This window comes from Leopardus geoffroyi, chromosome A1 (genome assembly GCF_018350155.1).
Source record: "Leopardus geoffroyi isolate Oge1 chromosome A1, O.geoffroyi_Oge1_pat1.0, whole genome shotgun sequence".
Lineage (NCBI taxonomy): Eukaryota > Metazoa > Chordata > Mammalia > Carnivora > Felidae > Leopardus > Leopardus geoffroyi.
The window spans coordinates 22,131,643-22,150,693 of record NC_059326.1 but is presented as its reverse complement, the minus strand read 5'-3'; the positions used below and the strand labels follow the sequence as shown (position 1 = coordinate 22,150,693).

General features: G+C 40.6%; 1 protein-coding gene across 14 annotated transcripts in view; it reads right to left on the bottom strand.

The window, feature by feature from the left end:
• CAB39L (calcium binding protein 39 like) overlaps positions 1-19,051 on the bottom strand; it is a 131,630-nt gene that overhangs the window by 1,642 nt on the left and 110,937 nt on the right. For all 14 annotated transcript variants that reach the window (XM_045475611.1, XM_045475597.1, XM_045475684.1 and 11 more), the window contains one exon: positions 14,623-14,766. In XM_045475611.1, the coding sequence (XP_045331567.1) occupies positions 14,623-14,766 (144 nt within the window). The remainder of the gene's footprint in view (positions 1-14,622; positions 14,767-19,051) is intronic.

Sequence of the window (19,051 nt, the reverse complement as noted above, 5' to 3'; positions counted from 1 at the left end):
CCTGGGATTGAGCCCTGCGTTGGGCTCTGTGCTGACGGACGGGAGCCCGCTTGGGATTCTCTCCCTTCCTGTCTCTGCCCCTCCCCTGCATGCATGCACACACACACACACACACACACACACAGTCACTCTCTCTCTCTCTCTCTCAAAATAAATATTTTTGTTTTAAAAAGGACCCCCAACTGGTTTACGTTGTTATACAGAATGCCTGACCTTTATACAATACTTAGTATGTCAGAAAATCATGCGCTAAAGCCAAATATGTGGCTCCTGTGGTTACCATTTGTTTACAAGGTACTTGCTGTGAAGTTTTAGGTACAAACTGTCTGGCATTTTGTGGCAACTACGTAAATAACTCATAATAGTCTTTCTTTCTAAAAAATAAAAAAGATTATATTGGATAAACTAAGCTTCTCTGTTTCAATCCAACATAAATGTGAAACGTAGAGGAATTTGCAATCAGGCATCACTGGATTAACTACACTGAATCTCCACACTGTATACCAAAAAACTGCTAACTTTGCGTTCAAGTTTAAAATTTTTTCCTATTTTAATTTTTTATGACTCTTGAACTCTGCTGCCTCTAAAGGTAGCTAGCTGCTGCTTAGAGGCAGCTGATGTAACAGTGCACAATCCTTCTGAGACGGCCAGGAACTGAGGGCCCCAGTGCGGCTGGAGATGACCCAGCACCATAAGGAATGCACTTCTTTTTTTAAATGTTTATTTTTGAGAGAGACAGAGTGCAAGCAGGGGAGGGGCAGAGGGAGAGACGGGGACAGAGGACCCGAAGGAGGCTCTGTGCTGACAGCAGAACTCACAAACCATGAGATCATGACCCGAGCCAAAGTCAGACGCTTAACTGACTGAGCCACCCAGGCGCCCCAGGAACACACTTCTAAATCAAGGCACGGTGAGCCAAACCTTCTGAATATTATTATGACCAGTATAGGCAGTTTCTTGGTTCTCTCTCTGCTGAACCCATTTTTTTAACATGCTATTTTCAAACCATCCCCAAATAAGTCAGACAAATGGAACTACCTGTGGCTTCTCTTTTTATAGTGTGGTCTTATTGGCTGTATCCCTGCATTTACACACGTTTCAGAACTGTGATTCATGGAGTTCTCAAGCATGGGTAGAGAAAGGCAAATATCATGACCACAACACAAATATTTTTAACTCAGAAAACTAAGAATACTTTGCTCTCTATTTTAAACCTGAATGCTTTTTCATGAAAGATTAAAAAAAAAAAAAAGCATGCCTTATACACACATTCATTCATTGCGTTCAAATTCTATTTTGCCAAGAGGGATTTGCACTAAACAAGGCATTGGAAGGCTAGTATTCTGCTTTGCTAACCTTACTGTCTGAGAGGCATGCCGGAAGCCCTGAGTGCTTCGTACGTGGATTTGAAACCGGGGCTCCCGTTACAGTTACATGGAAGTAACTCAAAGCTAAATTCCATTCCAGTGAAGTATAAAATAAGGTCTCTGCATTCAAAAGGCTCCCCACTTCAGGTGAATACAAATCTGAGCGATATCATATTTAGAATATTTTGACACAATACCTGTCATTATTGATCAAAGACAGTAACTTTTTTCCTATTTAAGAAAGAAGGACCCGATCCCTGCCTCTGCAAGCTGGCTGATGTCTGTGAGCACCAGTGAGCCCACAGCTGGACCAGACGGGGCCCTACCACCTGTGCGGGGAGAAACAAAACCCTGGGAGGGAAGTGAGCAGGGAGGAAGAGAGCAGGTTGGAAGTTCAGGATGCTTAAAACTCTGCAGATTCTCCTGAAATCATCCCCCTCACTGCCACTGTCCTTATCATCATTCTGATTATGAAAGTGATACGTGTGGAAAACCAGGAAAACAAAGAAAAAGAAAGACACAAAGAAGAAAGGGAAAAAAAAAAAAAAACCTCTTAAATAATTTCTCCACCTAAAGATACCACTGTGAATATCTGGTGTACGTCCTTCCAGCATTTCTTTCTGTGCATATAGCTATAAATATATTTCAGACAAAACTGGGCTTGCCTTCTATACATGGTGGTTTGTAAACTGCTTCCTCATTTACTATGTTTTTAATATTTACAGCTTCTTCTTACAATGAAGTGAGCCAATCACCATTTAAGGTACGGTCAAGGCTACAATAAGAGATGTTGTTGTTCTGACAACTGCTTTGGGACTTTGGAATCCAAGTCTTTGGGATTTACAAATTGCACACAACTGTGGAAATTACGTAAGAAGCTATATACTTATTCCAAAACTACATGGAAAAGCAACTTTAAAAAATTTCTTATTTTAATAATATTCACATTTCCTTATAAATATCACTAGTCTTCGTTTTCCTTATAAACTATCACAACTGTATTTGTTAAAGTAGGTAATAATATTATAAATACTCAGCGCCAGGATTATCACAATGAGACATGAGTAGTATGTTTGGTGATATTGGTAAAGTTGGTCACAAATATCCTTTATAAACCTTTCTATGAACAAACATAGAGGGGACGGGACTATTTTATGAATTTTTAAAGAGAGTCTCTTAAAAAGTAGAAAAGAGAGGTGAGGTCTTAATTACAGCTTTTCACTTTTTCTCTCCACAACTTGGTTAAATAAGCAAAAAGGGCACATTGAGTTCAGATGAAGACATGATAAAGTTGAGCATTCTGCACTATTTAAAATAGTTGATGGGGGCGTATGGATGGCTCAGTCAGTTAAGCGTTGGACTCTTGATTTCAGCTCAAGTCATGATCTCCCAGGATCGAGCCCCATGTCACGCTCTGCACTGACAGTGTGCAGCCTGCTAGAGACTTTCTCTCCCTCTCTCTGTCCCTCCCCAGCTCTCTCTCTCTCTTTCTCTCTTTTACGGTAAATAAAAATTTTAAAAATTTAAAGTAGTTGATGAAACATTAAGTTGAAATAAGCATTTTTTACTGTACTGTTAACATTTTTAGAAAAATTATTAATATTACATCAGCTCATAGCTGATTCCTAAATTTACTCAGCTGAATTGTTTCCTCCATCAGTAGACTTAGATTTGGCACGTCAAGACCAGAGTGGTTGGCCTGCTAAAAACAACAGGTCCTGAAGGAAGTAGGTAATTCATGGTCAGGCTTTCACCAAATTAATCTGCAATTCTGCCTTCTTTTCAGTAAGACCACATGGAAAGGATTTCTCAACTAGGATATTTCTTGTTCTCTGTACTTTTTTTAGGTGAATTGTCAAGCTGGCTGTTGTATTTTGGAAGAAGTGAGGGTGGAGCTTCTTGTTTTCAGGGAAATAGCAATGGCAGCCACTGCTAGGATCTGAGTGACAGAGTAATACACTCAGGAACATTTTCGTCACTGGCCATGCCTGAGTTCCAGCTGTTCTAAGAAGTGGGCCAAAAGGTACAGACCACCCCCATCCCCTACCTGGTTTGGTGGGAAGTGGTATCATGGTCCTTTGCTATAAAGGAAATTAACGGGGAAAGGAAAGGGAGCCAACTCATAGCTGATTCCTAAGTTCACACTGGGCACCCCTCTGGGACAGCCAGAATCACGAGACAAAGGTCTGAACCGAGTAACAGACTACTGACTAGACTACTGACATGAATTCAACGCTTGCATTCGGCAAGTGAGGAATCAGATCCAGATGGATTTGCCCAAAGTCACTGGTGGCAATTAAGCCAGAACAAAGACCCAGGTCTCTTGACTTCCATCCAGCACTTTCCCACCATACCATCCTGCTGGTCAACAACAGAAAAAAACATGAGATGGCATCTCATTCACTTCTCTGAACTTAGCAGCAAGCTAATGAAAATAATCTAGTAAAGACATTTTAGTAGTAGTGTGTTAAACATTTTCTGCCCCTTATGGAAGGTGTTTTTGGGGAAAAAACTATTAACACAGAACTGTGAAAAAAAACACTCTCAGACTCAGCTGTTGCTTTTTCTAAATAACAAAATATTATACTTAGCAAGTGAACAATTCAGTTCTTACTTCAGTGGAGGAAACACAGGGTACGGGGTAGGCACATAGCAGTAAAGAAGTGGTCAGCTATTTTTAAATGCACCCACTCTGTCAAGGATTAGATGATCCAAATTCTGAGAACAGAAGTAGGTTATTTCTCTTTGGCCACCCACTGAATACTTCCATAATCCTGCATTTTTGAACAAAATTTTATGTGGCTTGTTCTCATCTAAGATGATGTTAAAATTCCACAGGAGCTGAATGACAGGATACATGGCCTCCTACAATTTCTTCAGTCAGGAGGGTCTTGAGAGGGTCTATCATTTATACTGTGTAGGCAGCTTCCAGTGCTACAGCAGTCTATTTGTGCCTCTTCAGATTTGCATTTACTTTTTTATGAAATAATTCTGACATAGAAAAAGAGTACAATAATAACATATCAGATGTCACGTTCCCATGAGCTGCTCTATCAAAATCTAAGATTTTCGGCTTTATGGAATAAAGAATTGGGGAGGAAGATGGTGGCGTAGGAGGACGCTGGGCTCACCGCACGTCCTGCTGATCACTTAGATTCCACCTACACCTGCCTAAATAACCCAGAAAACCGCCAGAAGACTAGCAGAATGGAGTCTCCAGAGCCAAGCGCAGACAAGAGGCCCACGGAAGAGGGTAGGAAGGGCGGCGAGGCGGTGCGCGCTCCATGGACTGGCAGGAGGGAGCCAGGGCAGAGGGGTGGCCCGCCAGCCAAGGAGAGACCCTGAGTCTGGCTTGCAAAAGTGGAGGGGCCGGACAGAGTGTGTTCCGACAGCAAGCGGGACTTGACATCTGGAAGGTTATAAGCTAACAGCTCTACTCGGAGAATGGGAGGGCTGGAGGACAACGGGAGGGAGAGTTGTTGAGCCCCGGAGGACAGAGCGCAGCTTGGCGGGGAACAAAGGCGCTTGCCAGCACCATCTCCCCAGCCAAAATCCCACAGGGAACCAGTTCCTGTCACCGAACTTGCTTGCACCACACAAACACCCAACACTGTGCTTCTGCGGATCCATCCCTCCGGCAGGTCTGACTCCTGCCCGCTGCCGCAGGGCCCCTCCTGAAGTGGATCACCAAAAGATAAGCAAGCTGAGCCTGCCCCTCCCGCCCCTGTGCACCTTGCCGATCCACCCCAGCTAATACGCCAGATCCCCAGCACCACAAGCCTGGCAGTGTGCAAGTAGCCCAGACAGGCCACGCCACCCCACAGTGAATCCCGCCCCTAGGAGAGGGGAAGAGAAGGCACACATCAGTCTGACTGCGGCCCCAGCGGTGGGCTGGGGGCAGACATCAGGTCTGACTGTGGCCCCGCCCACCAACGCAAGTTATTCAAGACAGCACAGGGCAAGTGCCCCGCAGTCCCGCACCACTCCAGGGACTATCCAAAATGACAAAATGGAAGAATTCCCCTCAAAAGAATCTCCAGGAAATAACGGCAGCTAATGAACTGATCAAAAACGATTTAAACAATATAACAGAAAGTGAATTTAGAATAATAGTCATCAAATTAATCACTGGGCTTTAAAACAGTATAGAGGACAGCAGAGAATCTATTGCTACAGAGATCAAGGGACTAAGGAACAGCCAGGAGGAGCTAAAAAATGCTATAAATGAGCTGCAAAATAAAATGGAACAACCACGACTCGGATTGAAGAGGCAGAGGAGAGAATAGGGGAACTAGAAGATAAAATTATGGAAAAAGAGGAAGCTGAGAAAAAGAGAGATAAAAAAATCCAGGAGTATGAGGGGAAAATTAGAGAACTAAGAGATGCACTAAAGAGAAATAATCTATGCATAATTGGTATTCCAGAGGAGGAAGAGAGAGGGAAAGGTGCTGAAGGTGTACTTGAAGAAATAATAGCTGAGAACTTCCCTGATCTGGGGTAGGAAAAAGGGAATGAAATCCAAGAGGCACAGAGAACTCCCTTCAGACGTAACTTGAATCGATCTTCTGCACGACATATCATAGTGAAACTGGCAAAATACAAGGATAAAGAGAAAATTCTGAAAGCAGCTAGGGATAAACATGCTCTAACATATAAAGGGAGACCGATAAGACTCATGACAGATCTCTCTACTGAAAGTTGGCAGGCCAGAAAGGAATGGCAGGAAATCTTCAATGTGATGAACAGAAAAAAATATGCAGCCAAGAATCCTTTATCCAGCAAGTCTGTCATTTAGAATAGAAGGAGAGATAAAGGTATTCCCAAACAAGCAAAAACTGAAGGAATTTGTCACCACTAAACCAGCTCTACAAGAGATCCTAAGGGGGATCCTGTGAGACAAAGTACCAGAGACATCACTACAAACATGAAACCTACAGACATCACAATGACTCTAAACACATATCTTTCTATAATAACACTGAATGTAAATGGAATAAATGCGCCAACCAAAAGACACAGGGTATCAGAATGGATAAAAAAACAAGACCCATCTATTTGCTGTCCAGAAGAGACTCATTTTAGACCTGAGGACACTTTCAGATTGAAAGTAAGGGGATGGAGAACTATTTATCATGCTACTGGAAGTCAAAAGAAAGCTGGTGTAGCCATACTTATATCAGACAAACTAGACTTTAAATTAAAGGCTGTAACAGGAGATGAAGAAGGGCATTATATAATAGTTACAGGGTCTATCCATCAGGAAGAGCTAACAATTATAAATGTCTATGAGCCGAATACAGGAGCCCCCAAATATATAAAACAATTACTCACAAACATAAGCAACCATATTGATAAGAATGTGGTAATTGCAGGGGACTTTAACAGTCTACTTACAGAAATGGATAGATCATCTAGACACACGGTCAATAAAGAAACAACGGCCCTGAATGAGACATTGGATCAGATGGACTTGACAGATATATTTAGAACTCTGCATCCCAAAGCAACAGAATATACTTTCTTCTCGAGTGCACATGGAACATTCTCCAAGACAGATCACATACTGGGTCACAAAACAGCCCTTCATAAGTATACAAGAATCGAAATCATACCATGCATACTTCAGACCACAATGCTATGAAGCTTGAAATCGACCACAGGAAAAAGTCTGGAAAACCTCCAAAAGCATGGAGGTTAAAGAACACCCTACTAAAGAATGAGTGGGTCATCCAGGCAATTAGAGAAGAAATTTTTTTTTTTTAATTTTTTTTTTTCAACGTTTATTTATTTTTGGGACAGAGAGAGACAGACCATGAACGGGGCAGGGGCAGAGAGAGAGGGAGACACAGAATGGGAAGCAGGCTCCAGGCTCTGAGCCATCAGCCCAGAGCCCGACGTGGGGCTCGAACTCACGGACCGCGAGATCGTGACCTGGCTGAAGTCGGACGCTTAACCGACTGCGCCACCCAGGCGCCCCAAGAAATTTTAAAATATATGGAAACAAATGAAAATGAAAATACAACAATCCAAATGCTTTGGGATGCAGCGAAGGCAGTCCTGAGAGGAAAATACATTGCAATCCAGGTCTATCTCAAGAAACAAGAAAAATCCCAAATACAAAATCTAACAGCACACCTTAAGGAAATAGAAGCAGAACAGCAAAGACAGCCTAAACCCAGCAGAAGAAGAGAAATAATAAAGATCAGAGCAGAAATAAACAATATGGAATCTAAAAAAACTAGAGCAGATCAACGAAACCAAGAGTTGGTTTTTTGAAAAATTAAACAAAATTGATAAACCTCTAGCCAGGCTTCTCAAAAAGAAAAGGGAGATGACCCAAATAGATAAAATCATGAATGAAAATGGAATTATTACAACCAATCCCTCAGAGATACAAGCAATTATCAGGGAATACTATGAAAAATTATATGCCAACAAACTGGACAACCTGGAAGAAATGGACAAATTCCTAAACACCCACATGCTTCCAAAACTCAATCAGGAGGAAATAGAAAGCTTGAACAGACCCATAACCAGCGAAGAAATAGAATCAGTTATCAAAAATCTCCCAAAAAACAAGAGTCCAGGACCAGATGGCTTCCCAGGGGAGTTCTACCAGACGTTTAAAGCAGAGATAATACCTATCCTTCTCAAGCTATTCCAAAAAATAGAAAGGGAAGGAAAACTTCCAGACTCATTCTATGAAGCCAGTATTACTTTGATTCCTAAACCAGACAGAGACCCAGTAAAAAAAGAGAACTATAGGCCAATATCCCTGATGAATATGGATGCAAAAATTCTCAATAAGATACTAGCAAACTGAATTCAACAGCATATAAAAAGAATTATTCACCATGATCAAGTGGGATTCATCCCTGGGATGCAGAGCTGGTTCAACATTCACAAATCAATCAATGTGATACATCACATTAATAAAAGAAAAGATAAGAACCATATGATCCTGTCAATCGATGCAGAAAAAGCATTTGACAAAATTCAGCATCCTTTCTTAATAAAAACCCTCGAGAAAGTCGGGATAGAAGGAACATACTTAAACATCATAAAAGCCATTTATGAAAAGCCCACAGCTAACATCATCCTCAATGGGAAAAACTGAGAGCTTTTTCCCTGAGATCAGGAACACGACAGGGATGTCCACTCTCACCGCTGTTGTTTAACACAGTGTTGGAAGTTCTAGCATCAGCAATCAGACAACAAAAGGCATCAAAATTGGCAAAGATGAAGTCAAGCTTTCACTTTTTGCAGATGACATGATATTATACATGGAAAATCCGATAGACTCCACCAAAAGTCTGCTAGAACTGATACATGAATTTAGCAAAGTTGCAGGATACAAAATCAATGCACAGACATCAGTTGCATTCTTATACACTAATAATGAAGCAACAGAAAGACAAATAAAGAAACTGATCCCATTCACAACTGCACCAAGAAGCATAAAATACCTAGGGATAAATCTAACCAAAGATGTAAAAGATCTGTATGCTGAAAACTATAGAAAGCTTATGAAGGAAATTGAAGAAGACATAAAGAAATGGAAAAACATTCCATGCTCATGGATTGGAAGAATAAATACCGTCAAAATGTCATTACTACCCAAAGCTATCTACACATTCAATGCAATCCCAATCAAAATTGCCCCAGCATTCTTCTCGAAGCTAGAACAAGCAATCCTAAAATTCATATGGAACCACAAAAGGCCCTGAATAGCCAAAGTAATTTTGAAGAAGAAGACCAAAGCAGGAGACATCACAATCCCAGACTTTAGCCTCTACTACAAAGCTGTAATCATCAAGACAGCATGGTATTGGCACAAAAACAGACACAAAGACCAATGGAATAGAATAGAAACCCCAGAACTAGACCCACAAACGTATGGCCAACTAATCTTTGACAAAGCAGGAAAGAATATCCAATGGAAAAAAGACAGTCTCTTTAACAAATGGTGCTGGGAGAACTGACAGCAACATGCAGAAGGTTGAAACTAGGCCACTTTCTCACACCATTCACAAAAATAAACTCAAAATGGATAAAGGACCTAAATGTGAGACAGGGAGCCATCAAAACCCTAGAGGAGAAAGCAGGAAAAGACCTCTCTGACCTCAGCTGTAGCAATTTCTTACTTCACATCCCCAAAGGCAAGGGAATTAAAAGCAAAAATCAACTATTGGGACCTTATGAAGATAAAAAGCTTCTGCACAGCAAAGGAAACAACCAACAAAACTAAAAGGCAACCAACGGAATGGGAAAAGATATTTGCAAATGACATATCGGACAAAGGGCTAGTATCCAAAATCTATAAAGAGCTCACCAAACTCCACACCCGAAAAACAAATAATCCAGTGAAGAAATGGGCAGAAAACATGAATAGACACTTCTCTAAAGAAGACATCCGGATGGCCAACAGGCACATGAAAAGATGTTCAACATCGCTCCTTATCAGGGAAATACAAATCAAAACCATCACTCAGTGATCACCTCACGCCAGTCAGAGTGGCCAAAACGAACAAATCAGGAGACTATAGATGCTGGAGAGGATGTGGAGAAACGGGAACCCTCTTGCACTGTTGGTGGGAATGCAAACTGGTGCAGCCACTCTGGAAAACAGTGTGGAGGTTCCTCAAAAAATTAAAAATAGACCTACCCTATGACCCAGCAGTAGCACTGCTAGGAATTTACCCAAGGGATGCAGGAGTGCTGATGCATAGGGGCACTTGTACCCCAATGTTTATAGCAGCACTCTCAACAATAGCCAAATTATGGAAAGAGCCTAAATGTCCATCAACTGATGAATGGATAAAGAAATTGTGGTTTATATACACAATGGAGTACTATGTGGCAATGAGAAAGAATGAAATATGGCCCTTTGTAGCAACGTGGATGGAACTGGAGAGTGTTATGCTAAGTGAAATAAGCCATACAGAGAAAGACAGATACCATATGTGTTCACTCTTATGTGGATCCTGAGAAACTTAACAGAAACCCATGGGGGAGGAGAAGGAAAAAAAAAAAAAAAAGAGGTTAGAGTGGGAGAGAGCCAAAGCATAAGAGACTCTTAAAAACTGAGAACAAACTCAGGGTTGATGGGGGGTGGGAGGGAGGGGAGTGTGGGTGATGGTATTGAGGAGGGCACCTTTTGGGATGAGCACTGGGTGTTGTATGGAAACCAATTTGACAATAAATTTCATATATTAAAAGAAAGAGAAAGAAAGAAAGAAAGAAAAGAAAGAAAGAAAGAAAGAAAGAAAGAAAGAAAGAAAGAAAGAAAGAAAGAGAGAATTGGGTAAGAAGAAAAAAAAACTAAGATTTTTGGCATACTTGCCTGCAGATTTTTTACTAAAACATTACAGATGTAATTAGAAGCTCTTGGTCACCTCCTCATGATACCATTCTCCTCCCTAACCCTCCCCACTGAGGTGACTGCTATCCTGGATTTGGTATTTATCATCCCCATACAGGTTTTCAGACTATAGCTGCAGAGGTATGAATCCATATACAGTGCTGTTTTGCATGGTTTCAACCTTTAAATAAATAACATCCTTTAACATTTCCTTATTTGATTCAGTGTTTGGGATTTGTCCCCGCTGATCGGTATAACTCAATTAATTTTAACCCATTACTATATCCTACTGTATGAATGTATCACGATTTATTTTCCCCATCTCCTGTTGATGCCCATTTGTGGGTTTTTTCTCTCATTTGACACCATTCTAAACAATGTTGTGATAAATATTTTTGTACATGATTCCTCATGCACATGTGCAAGAATGTCTCTAAAAATTTGCTGAGAGGGGCACCTGAGAGGCTCCATTGGCTCAGTGTCCGACTCTTGATTTCGGCTCAGGTCATGATCTCACATTTTGTGGGATCCAGCCCCATATCGGGCTACTGCTGACACTGTGGAGCCTGCTTGGAATTCTCTCCCTCCCTTCTCTCTCCCTTGCACACACACTCTCTCTCTCTCAAAAATAAATAAACTTAAAACAATTGCTGAGAAATGAGATTTCAGGATTGAAAGATACGCATACTTCAGTTCTTAATTTGCTAAATTGCTCTCCAAAGTGGTTGTGCTAACTTACAGTGTAGGACAGCTTCCACTGCTGTCCAACCTTACCAATATTTGCTATTGTCAGACTTAAATATATTGCCATTATGAAAATGTAAAATGATATCTCATTTATATTTCAATGGCCATTTCCAATGTTACTTAGTAAGATGATCATCTTCACCTACTTATTGACCAATCAGGCTTTCTCATCTGTAAGTTACCAACTTGCATCCTTTGCCCATTTTTCTATTGAATTGTCTTTCCAAATGATTTGCTGGTTATATGTGTCACATTCTATCTTTTCACTTTGCTTATTCTGTCTTTTTAAAAAAATTTATTTATTTATTCATTCATTCATTTATTTATTTATTTATTTTTCACTTATATCCACGTTAGTTAGCATATAGTGCAATAATGATTTCTGGAGTAGAATGTAGTGATTCATCCCCTATATATAACACCCAGTGCTCATCCCAACAAGTGTTCTCCTTGGTGCTCCTTGCCCATTTAGCCATCCTCCCACCCACAACACCGCCAGCAACCCTCAGTTTGTTCTCCACTTTTAGGAGTCTCATCTGTTTTGTCCCCCCTGCCTGTTTTTATATTATTATTGCTTCCCTTCCCTTATGTTCAGCTGATTTATATCCTAAATTCCACATATGAGTGAAGTCATATGATATTTGTCTTTCTGACTAATTTCGCTTAGCGTAATACCCTCCAATTCCATCCACATAGTTGCAAATGGCAGGATTTCATTCTTTTTGATTGCTGAGTAATACTCCATTGTATATATATATATATATACCATATCTTCTTTATCCATTCATCCATCAATAGACATTTAGGCTCTTTCCATACTTTGGCTATTGTTGGTAAAACACGGGGATGCATGTGCCCCTTCGAAACAGCACACACCTGTATCCCTTGGATAAATACCTACTAGTGCAATTGCTGGGTCGTAGGGTATTTCTATTTTTAATTTTTTGAGGAGCTTCCATACTGTTTTCCAGAGTGTCTGCACCAGCTTGCATTCCCACCAGCAGTGCAAAAGAGATCCTCTTTCTCTGCATCCTCGCCAACATCTGTTGTTGCTTGAGTTGTTAATGTTAGCCATTCTGACAGGTGTGAGGTGGTATCGCATTATGGTTTTGGTTTGTATTTCCCTGATGATAAGTCATGTGGAGCATTTTTTCATGTGTGTTAGCCATCTGGATGTTTTCGCTGGAAAGGTGTCTATTTTGATGTAGTTAACTAAATACTTCCTATTATGTTTTGTGATTCTACATTCTGTTTAAAGAATTCTTCCCTCCTATACATCATAAAGACAGTCTCTTATTTTCTCTTCTAAAAGTTAAAAAGTTTTGCTTTTCAAGTGCAGATCTTTACCGAGAATTTATTTCTGAGTATAGTGGAGGGTATAGTATAGGGTTTTCTCTCCATGGATGAAATCCATTACTCTAGAACCATTTATTAAACAGTTAACCTATTCTCAACTGATTTATAATTCTTCCACTATCAAAACCGTTTCATGTTTGTACAGGTTTATTTCTGGGCCCTCTACCTTGGTTTTGTTGTTTTATTTATCTATCTCTATGCCAATACAATACTGTCTTCATTTACTATAAATCTTAAGTCTCAGTATCTGGTAGAGTGGATTCCCCTACCTTGCTCTTTTTTAAAATTGCCATAGCTAACCTTAGACCATTGTTCTACCACATAACTTTCAGAATCAGCTTGCCAAGTTCCATGAGAAGTCCTGTAGGGATTTTGAACATAATTGAATGGAATTTATAAATTAATTTGGTATTTGAATTTCTCTAACGGCTCTCTGGCCAAAAAAGACCCGATGGCTGAAAGATGGACAAAGCTTTTTTTTTTTTTTTTTAACCTCTCAAAGCAACAGCTACATACCTTATAAACTGTCATGTCTCCCATTTTTAGACTTATAAATTCAGTCACCGAATAAACACCATAAAGATCCAAAAAAAGCCTGGAACCCCCTTGACTCTTAATTTTACTCCAGAGATATTTATCCTTTTTTAATCCCTTTTAAAACAATTTTGAGAGAGAGTTTGCACATGTGTAAGCATGCAAGCGGGGGAGGGGCAGAGAGAGGGAGAGAGAATTCCAAGCAGGCTTTGCACAGCCAGTGCAGAATTGATGTGGGGCTCTAACCTACAAACTGTGAGATCATGACCTGAGAGGAAACCAAGAGTCCTACACTTAACCAACTGAGCCCCTCAGGCACCCCTCCAGATAATCTATCCTAAGAAAATAATCCCAAATATGGAAAAACAACTGGCTGCATATGGAAAATGCTCATGACAGCATTCCTTACAGTGGGGAAAATGGAAACAACCTAAATATAAATAACAGAGGACTATTCAAGTAAACTAGAGTAAATAAATCCAATGATAAACTATAACGCTAATAAAACTACTGGCTCTAAAACCCATATATAACAACAATGAATTAATGTTCACCTTTTCTGGCATAGCACTAAGTGATAAAATTAGGATATCAATTTTGTGTACCATGTGAATACAGCTGCAGGAAAAAAAAAAACCTTCAAATATGAGCACAGGAAAATAAAGTTAACTAAAATCTTTACAATAGTTTGATTACAAGTATGGGATTACAGATTACAGATTTCTCCTACCATGCTTTAAAAAAGTATATTGTCTAAAATTACTAGAAGGCCATTTTGTCACTCTTACATCAAAGAAAAAATGTTAGAAAGAAGCTGGTGTTATGGGGAACTAGTTTCCATTCATAGCAAAACATATTTAAAAAAAAAATTTCTAAACAAGTAATGAAAGTGAGTAGTGCCCCACTGTTTCTTCAATGCTTCATTTAAGGTTCAAAAAAACACTTAAGGCAGAAAGCAAAGCATTCAATAATTCCGACCCTTGGGATTTGGGTTCTGGCTCTATCGCTGATTATTTTAGTAACGTTTGGGAAACAGTATCCACCTATTTTCTCAGTGGAAAAAATGAAAATATTTAGAGATAGGGATTAGAAACAAATGGGCATTCATTAAAATAACTCTAAAATTTCATCCAAGTCACACAAAACAGAAAAACTGCCTATTTCATTTTCTCTCAAGTATAAAGGAGAGTAAACAGCAGGGAGTTAGCCATTTGAAAGTGAAAAGCAAATGCCCACGTTATTTCTGTTGCACTTTACCTTAAAGACATGGAAGGCTTCAAACTGAATGTTGGGACTTTTATCTCGAAGGAGGTTCATCATCAGTTTGAGGTTCTCCGGCTTGCTGATGTACTTTGTCATAATGGCAAAGTTGTGTCGGTCCAGGATCAGTTCACCTAGCAGCTACAAAACAAACAAACAAACAAACACAAAATTAAAGCAATAATCTGAGAGCCATCTGATTCAAAATATATGGCACTTTTCCCTGAAAAACAAACTATAAATGTGGTTAGGAATGTTGACATGAAAAAAAGTGAGAGTCTTTATTACATGCATCTTACATTTAGCACAGGCATGAAAGGAGTGGTTATTAAGTTATTTTAAGCTTTTCACACAGTTTTGCTAAACTCAGTGATTAATGCATTTCTGTGTCTTTTTTAAAAGCCAGTCATTGCTGCAGCTTAAAAAAGCTCTCTCTGTAGCTTTCATCCAGAGATAGCCCAAAATGAATTTATTATTTTCCTCGCTTACTTTAATCTTGCTTCCCAGTACTACATTGCTTCTTAGGCATTGTGCTAGAAAAAAGAATAGCAAAATTGATTCTACAGTTATACCTCCCTTCCCTGAATAAATGTACTCTAGTAGCTTACTGGGCAAATAGGTGCCATTAAGTGAATCTTACCTTCCCCCTAACTTTTATTACAAAACCTGCTAGATAGCCAAGAAAAAAAAAATCATTGACCCTGAATCCACATGAAGTTTAATATGTACAGCAAGTTTTTATAAAAAAGTAAAGCAAAACATTTTCTTGTGACAAATTAATGGTTCCCCCCAAATGCAGCATTATTCCATGTTATGAACTGAATGTCTGTGCCTCCCTAAAATCTGTATGTTGGAATCCTAACCCCAAATGTGATGGTATTAGGAGGTGGGGCCTTTGGGAAGGTAGAATTGCATGAATGGGGCTGGTGGTCTTATGAAAGAGACCCCAGAGAGCTCTCTCGCTGCTGGCCCCTTGATCTTGGGCTGCCCAGCCTCCCAGTCTGTGGTATTTTTTTTTTTATTTTTATTAAAAAAAATTTTTTTTCAACGTTTATTTATTTTTGGGACAGAGAGAGACAGAGCATGAACGGGGGAGGGGCAGAGAGAGAGGGAGACACAGAATCGGAAACAGGCTCCAGGCTCTGAGCCATCAGCCCAGAGCCTGATGCGGGGCTCGAACTCACGGACCATGAGATCGTGACCTGGCTGAAGTCGGACGCTTAACCGACTGCGCCACCCAGGCGCCCCTGTGGTATTTTTGTTGTAGCAGCCCAAACAGACTAAGACACTTTAAAACAAAATAAAAATACCAAAAATGAGAATAGTGGGAGAGCCTCTAGAAGCATCACTGAATGTTCTCTACCTCATCAACTTTTTATTCTCATGTAGTGGTAGAGATCCTAAAGCTTCAGCAACCAGGCAGCTGAAATGTACCCTTCACACAGCTTTATACATGATATAATTATTTTTGAGTTCTCCTATTCACCAGACCTTTTCTGGATGCCTCAGGATAGTAATCTATTGTACAGATAGTTACAGAAATCCTGGATGGGAGGAGAAAGCACACGAAACTTTGAGCTGGCTGTCTATCACAATACTGTCTAGCAACAGAACCCCAGACATGTGTGTGCAGTGATATGTGTGTGTGTGTGTGTGTGTGTGTGTGTGTGTGTGTGTGTGTGTGTGAGGGTGTGCATCTGGCTGTCTATTTAACAACTGAGAACTACACACCTTAAAGTTATTTTAGCGCACAAAAGGAAATGATGGGCAGTGATGGATGTTAGCTGGGTATTCTCAAACATGGGACAGCCGTCGTGTAAACTGTTCATCTTCGTTTTCCTTAATATCTCTGCCACATCTAGAGCTAACTGCCCCTCTTCTGGAAACTTTCTTTGCCCCTGGTTTCAAGGCCACTGAATTCTTCTGGCTCCTTATCTCTTGCAGCTTATTTCTTTGCTCCTGTGTTACTGCTCTCCTTACATAGGAATTTTCCAAGCGGTATCTTGAATCTCTGATCTTTTCTCCCTCTTCAGTCTTACCTACACCCAAGGCTTCAACTGTAATATCTAGGAAGATGTCTCCCAAACCTGTATTTCAAGTCCCAGTTTCTTTCCTAAGCTCTATAACAACGTTACTTTTTCTTTTTTTTACTTTGAGAGACAGAGAGACAGTGTGAGTTGGGGGAGGGGGTGTTGGGAGAGAGAGAGAGGGAGAGAGAGAGAAAGATTCTCAAGCAGGTTCTACACTCAGCACAGAGCCCAACACAGGGCTCAAGGCCACGACCCTAGGATCATGACCTGAGCTGAAATCAAGAGTCGGATGCTCAACTGACTGAGCCACCCAGGCAACCCCTACCCCCTTTCTTTCTTTTTTTTTTTTTTAAATATATATACCAAAGTTTCTAACTGCCTGCCTGGAGGCCCAGTAGAACACTTGGCTAGCTAATCACACTCAGCTTCTCTGAAACCCTTCCTTTCCTGCTTTGTTAATGACACCACTGCCAGCCAGGTCCCTAGGGCAGAGTTGAAGTCCTCCTCGGCTTCTTCTTTCGCTCCGCCGTTGCATCAAATCTACATCCACGGTCTGCCAATTTTCTGTTTATCAATGTCTCGAAATCTTTCCTTCTACTTTTATTGCCAGCATCCTCTTTCCAGCCCTCAGAGCCTCTCGCCGGGCTCCTGCGGCAGCACACAGAGTGGTCCCTTCCTCAATGCAGACCCAATCCAATCCACCCTGCGTGCAGTGTCAAACACATCTTCCTGAAGATCAGCTCCATTCATGTTACCAATTCCACTTCAGGAGTGAATGAATAAACAAATCCCTGGGTACCAATAAATTTAGGGGGAAAAAATTAAACTCCTTAGGATAGCATTCAAAGCCCTCTGTGCTCCTGAGTCACTTCTACTTCCTTTCCTTGGAGCCCCACTTACTCCTCATTCTTCTGTCCCTGTGGCTGCACTCTCTTTGCTCCCAATGTTTCCCCTGGCTTTATTTAGATATAACTGACAAAACTGTCTATACTTGAAGTGTACGTCACAATCATTTCAAATATGTATATGCTGTAAAACATTTACCACAATCACGTTAATTAACACATCCATCACCTCACAGTTACCCTTTGGTTTGGTGTGTGATGAGAATGCTTAAGATCTACTCTCGGCAAGTTTCAAGTACGCGACACAGTATTCTTAACTATAGTCACCATGCTGGACATCGGATCCTAGGACTTAGTCTTCTCATAACTGAAAGTTTGTACCCATTGACCAACACCTCTCATCCCCCTGCCGGCCAGTGCCTGGGGACCACCATTCTACGTTCAGTTTCTAAGAGCTCAACTTTCTCCCCTGTTGCTCTGCATTGTTTTTCCTCAGCAGTACTCACTGCCTTACAGTACAGACTTACCTGCCTCTTTATTTAAAAAAAAATTTTTTTTTAACGTTTATTTATTTTTGAGACAGAGAGAGACAGAGCATGAACGGGGGAGGGGCAGAGAGAGAGGGAGACACAGAATCGGAAGCAGGCTCCAGGCTCTGAGCCGTCAGCCCAGAGCCCGACGCGGGGCTCAAACTCACGGACCGTGAGATCGTGACCTGAGCTGAAGTCGGACGCTTAACCGACTGAGCCACCCGGGCGCCCCACTTGCCTCTTTAGAACGTAAGGGCATCTATCAAATCATGTTTGTGTTTGTAGCCTTTACAACTTAACTGTGTGATGTGCATGGATACTGTTGGGGAAATAAAGTTGACAAAATGTAGAAAAGAAAGCAAGCAGCTTGATTACTGAATAAGCACATCCACAGCACATCATTGTAGGTAATGTGTGAAAAAGACATCACGAAGACACATAAAATTCCACCTTACTTATACTGCCATGCAGCTGCAACCCGTTACATGCATATCTTCTCAAGATGAAAGGTAACCTGTTCTCTGTAAGGGGACTTGACAGTGCCTTTTGCTGTGCACCCTTCACATTTCACTCTGAACCCACCTGTCCAATGAGGTAGCTATTTGTTTTAACTAATTGCCTTTATTCCACTAATAAAGAGAATTAAATAAAACTCTTATCTCTCTGACAAGCAAATGCTTGCAGCTTGGAGAGAAGTATCAGGGTTAATTTCCCTGGTGACAGGGCAATAGGCGTGCTGTCTTCTGGCATGTTTATGGGTCAGCAGTATGGCTTCCAGACTCTCAAAAAAAAAAAAAAACCCAAAAAACAAAACAAAACAAAACACCCCAAAAAACAAAACAAAAAACAAACCACAAACCTCTTTTGGGTTGTAAAACTGACAAGACATATATGTGGATGTAAGATACACCCACCTAAGATATACATGGGCATATACAGATATAGATAGGCTTCTTTACAGAGCTTTCTACATCTATAGATAGATATAGATACAGCTTCTACATTGATATATAAAGATATA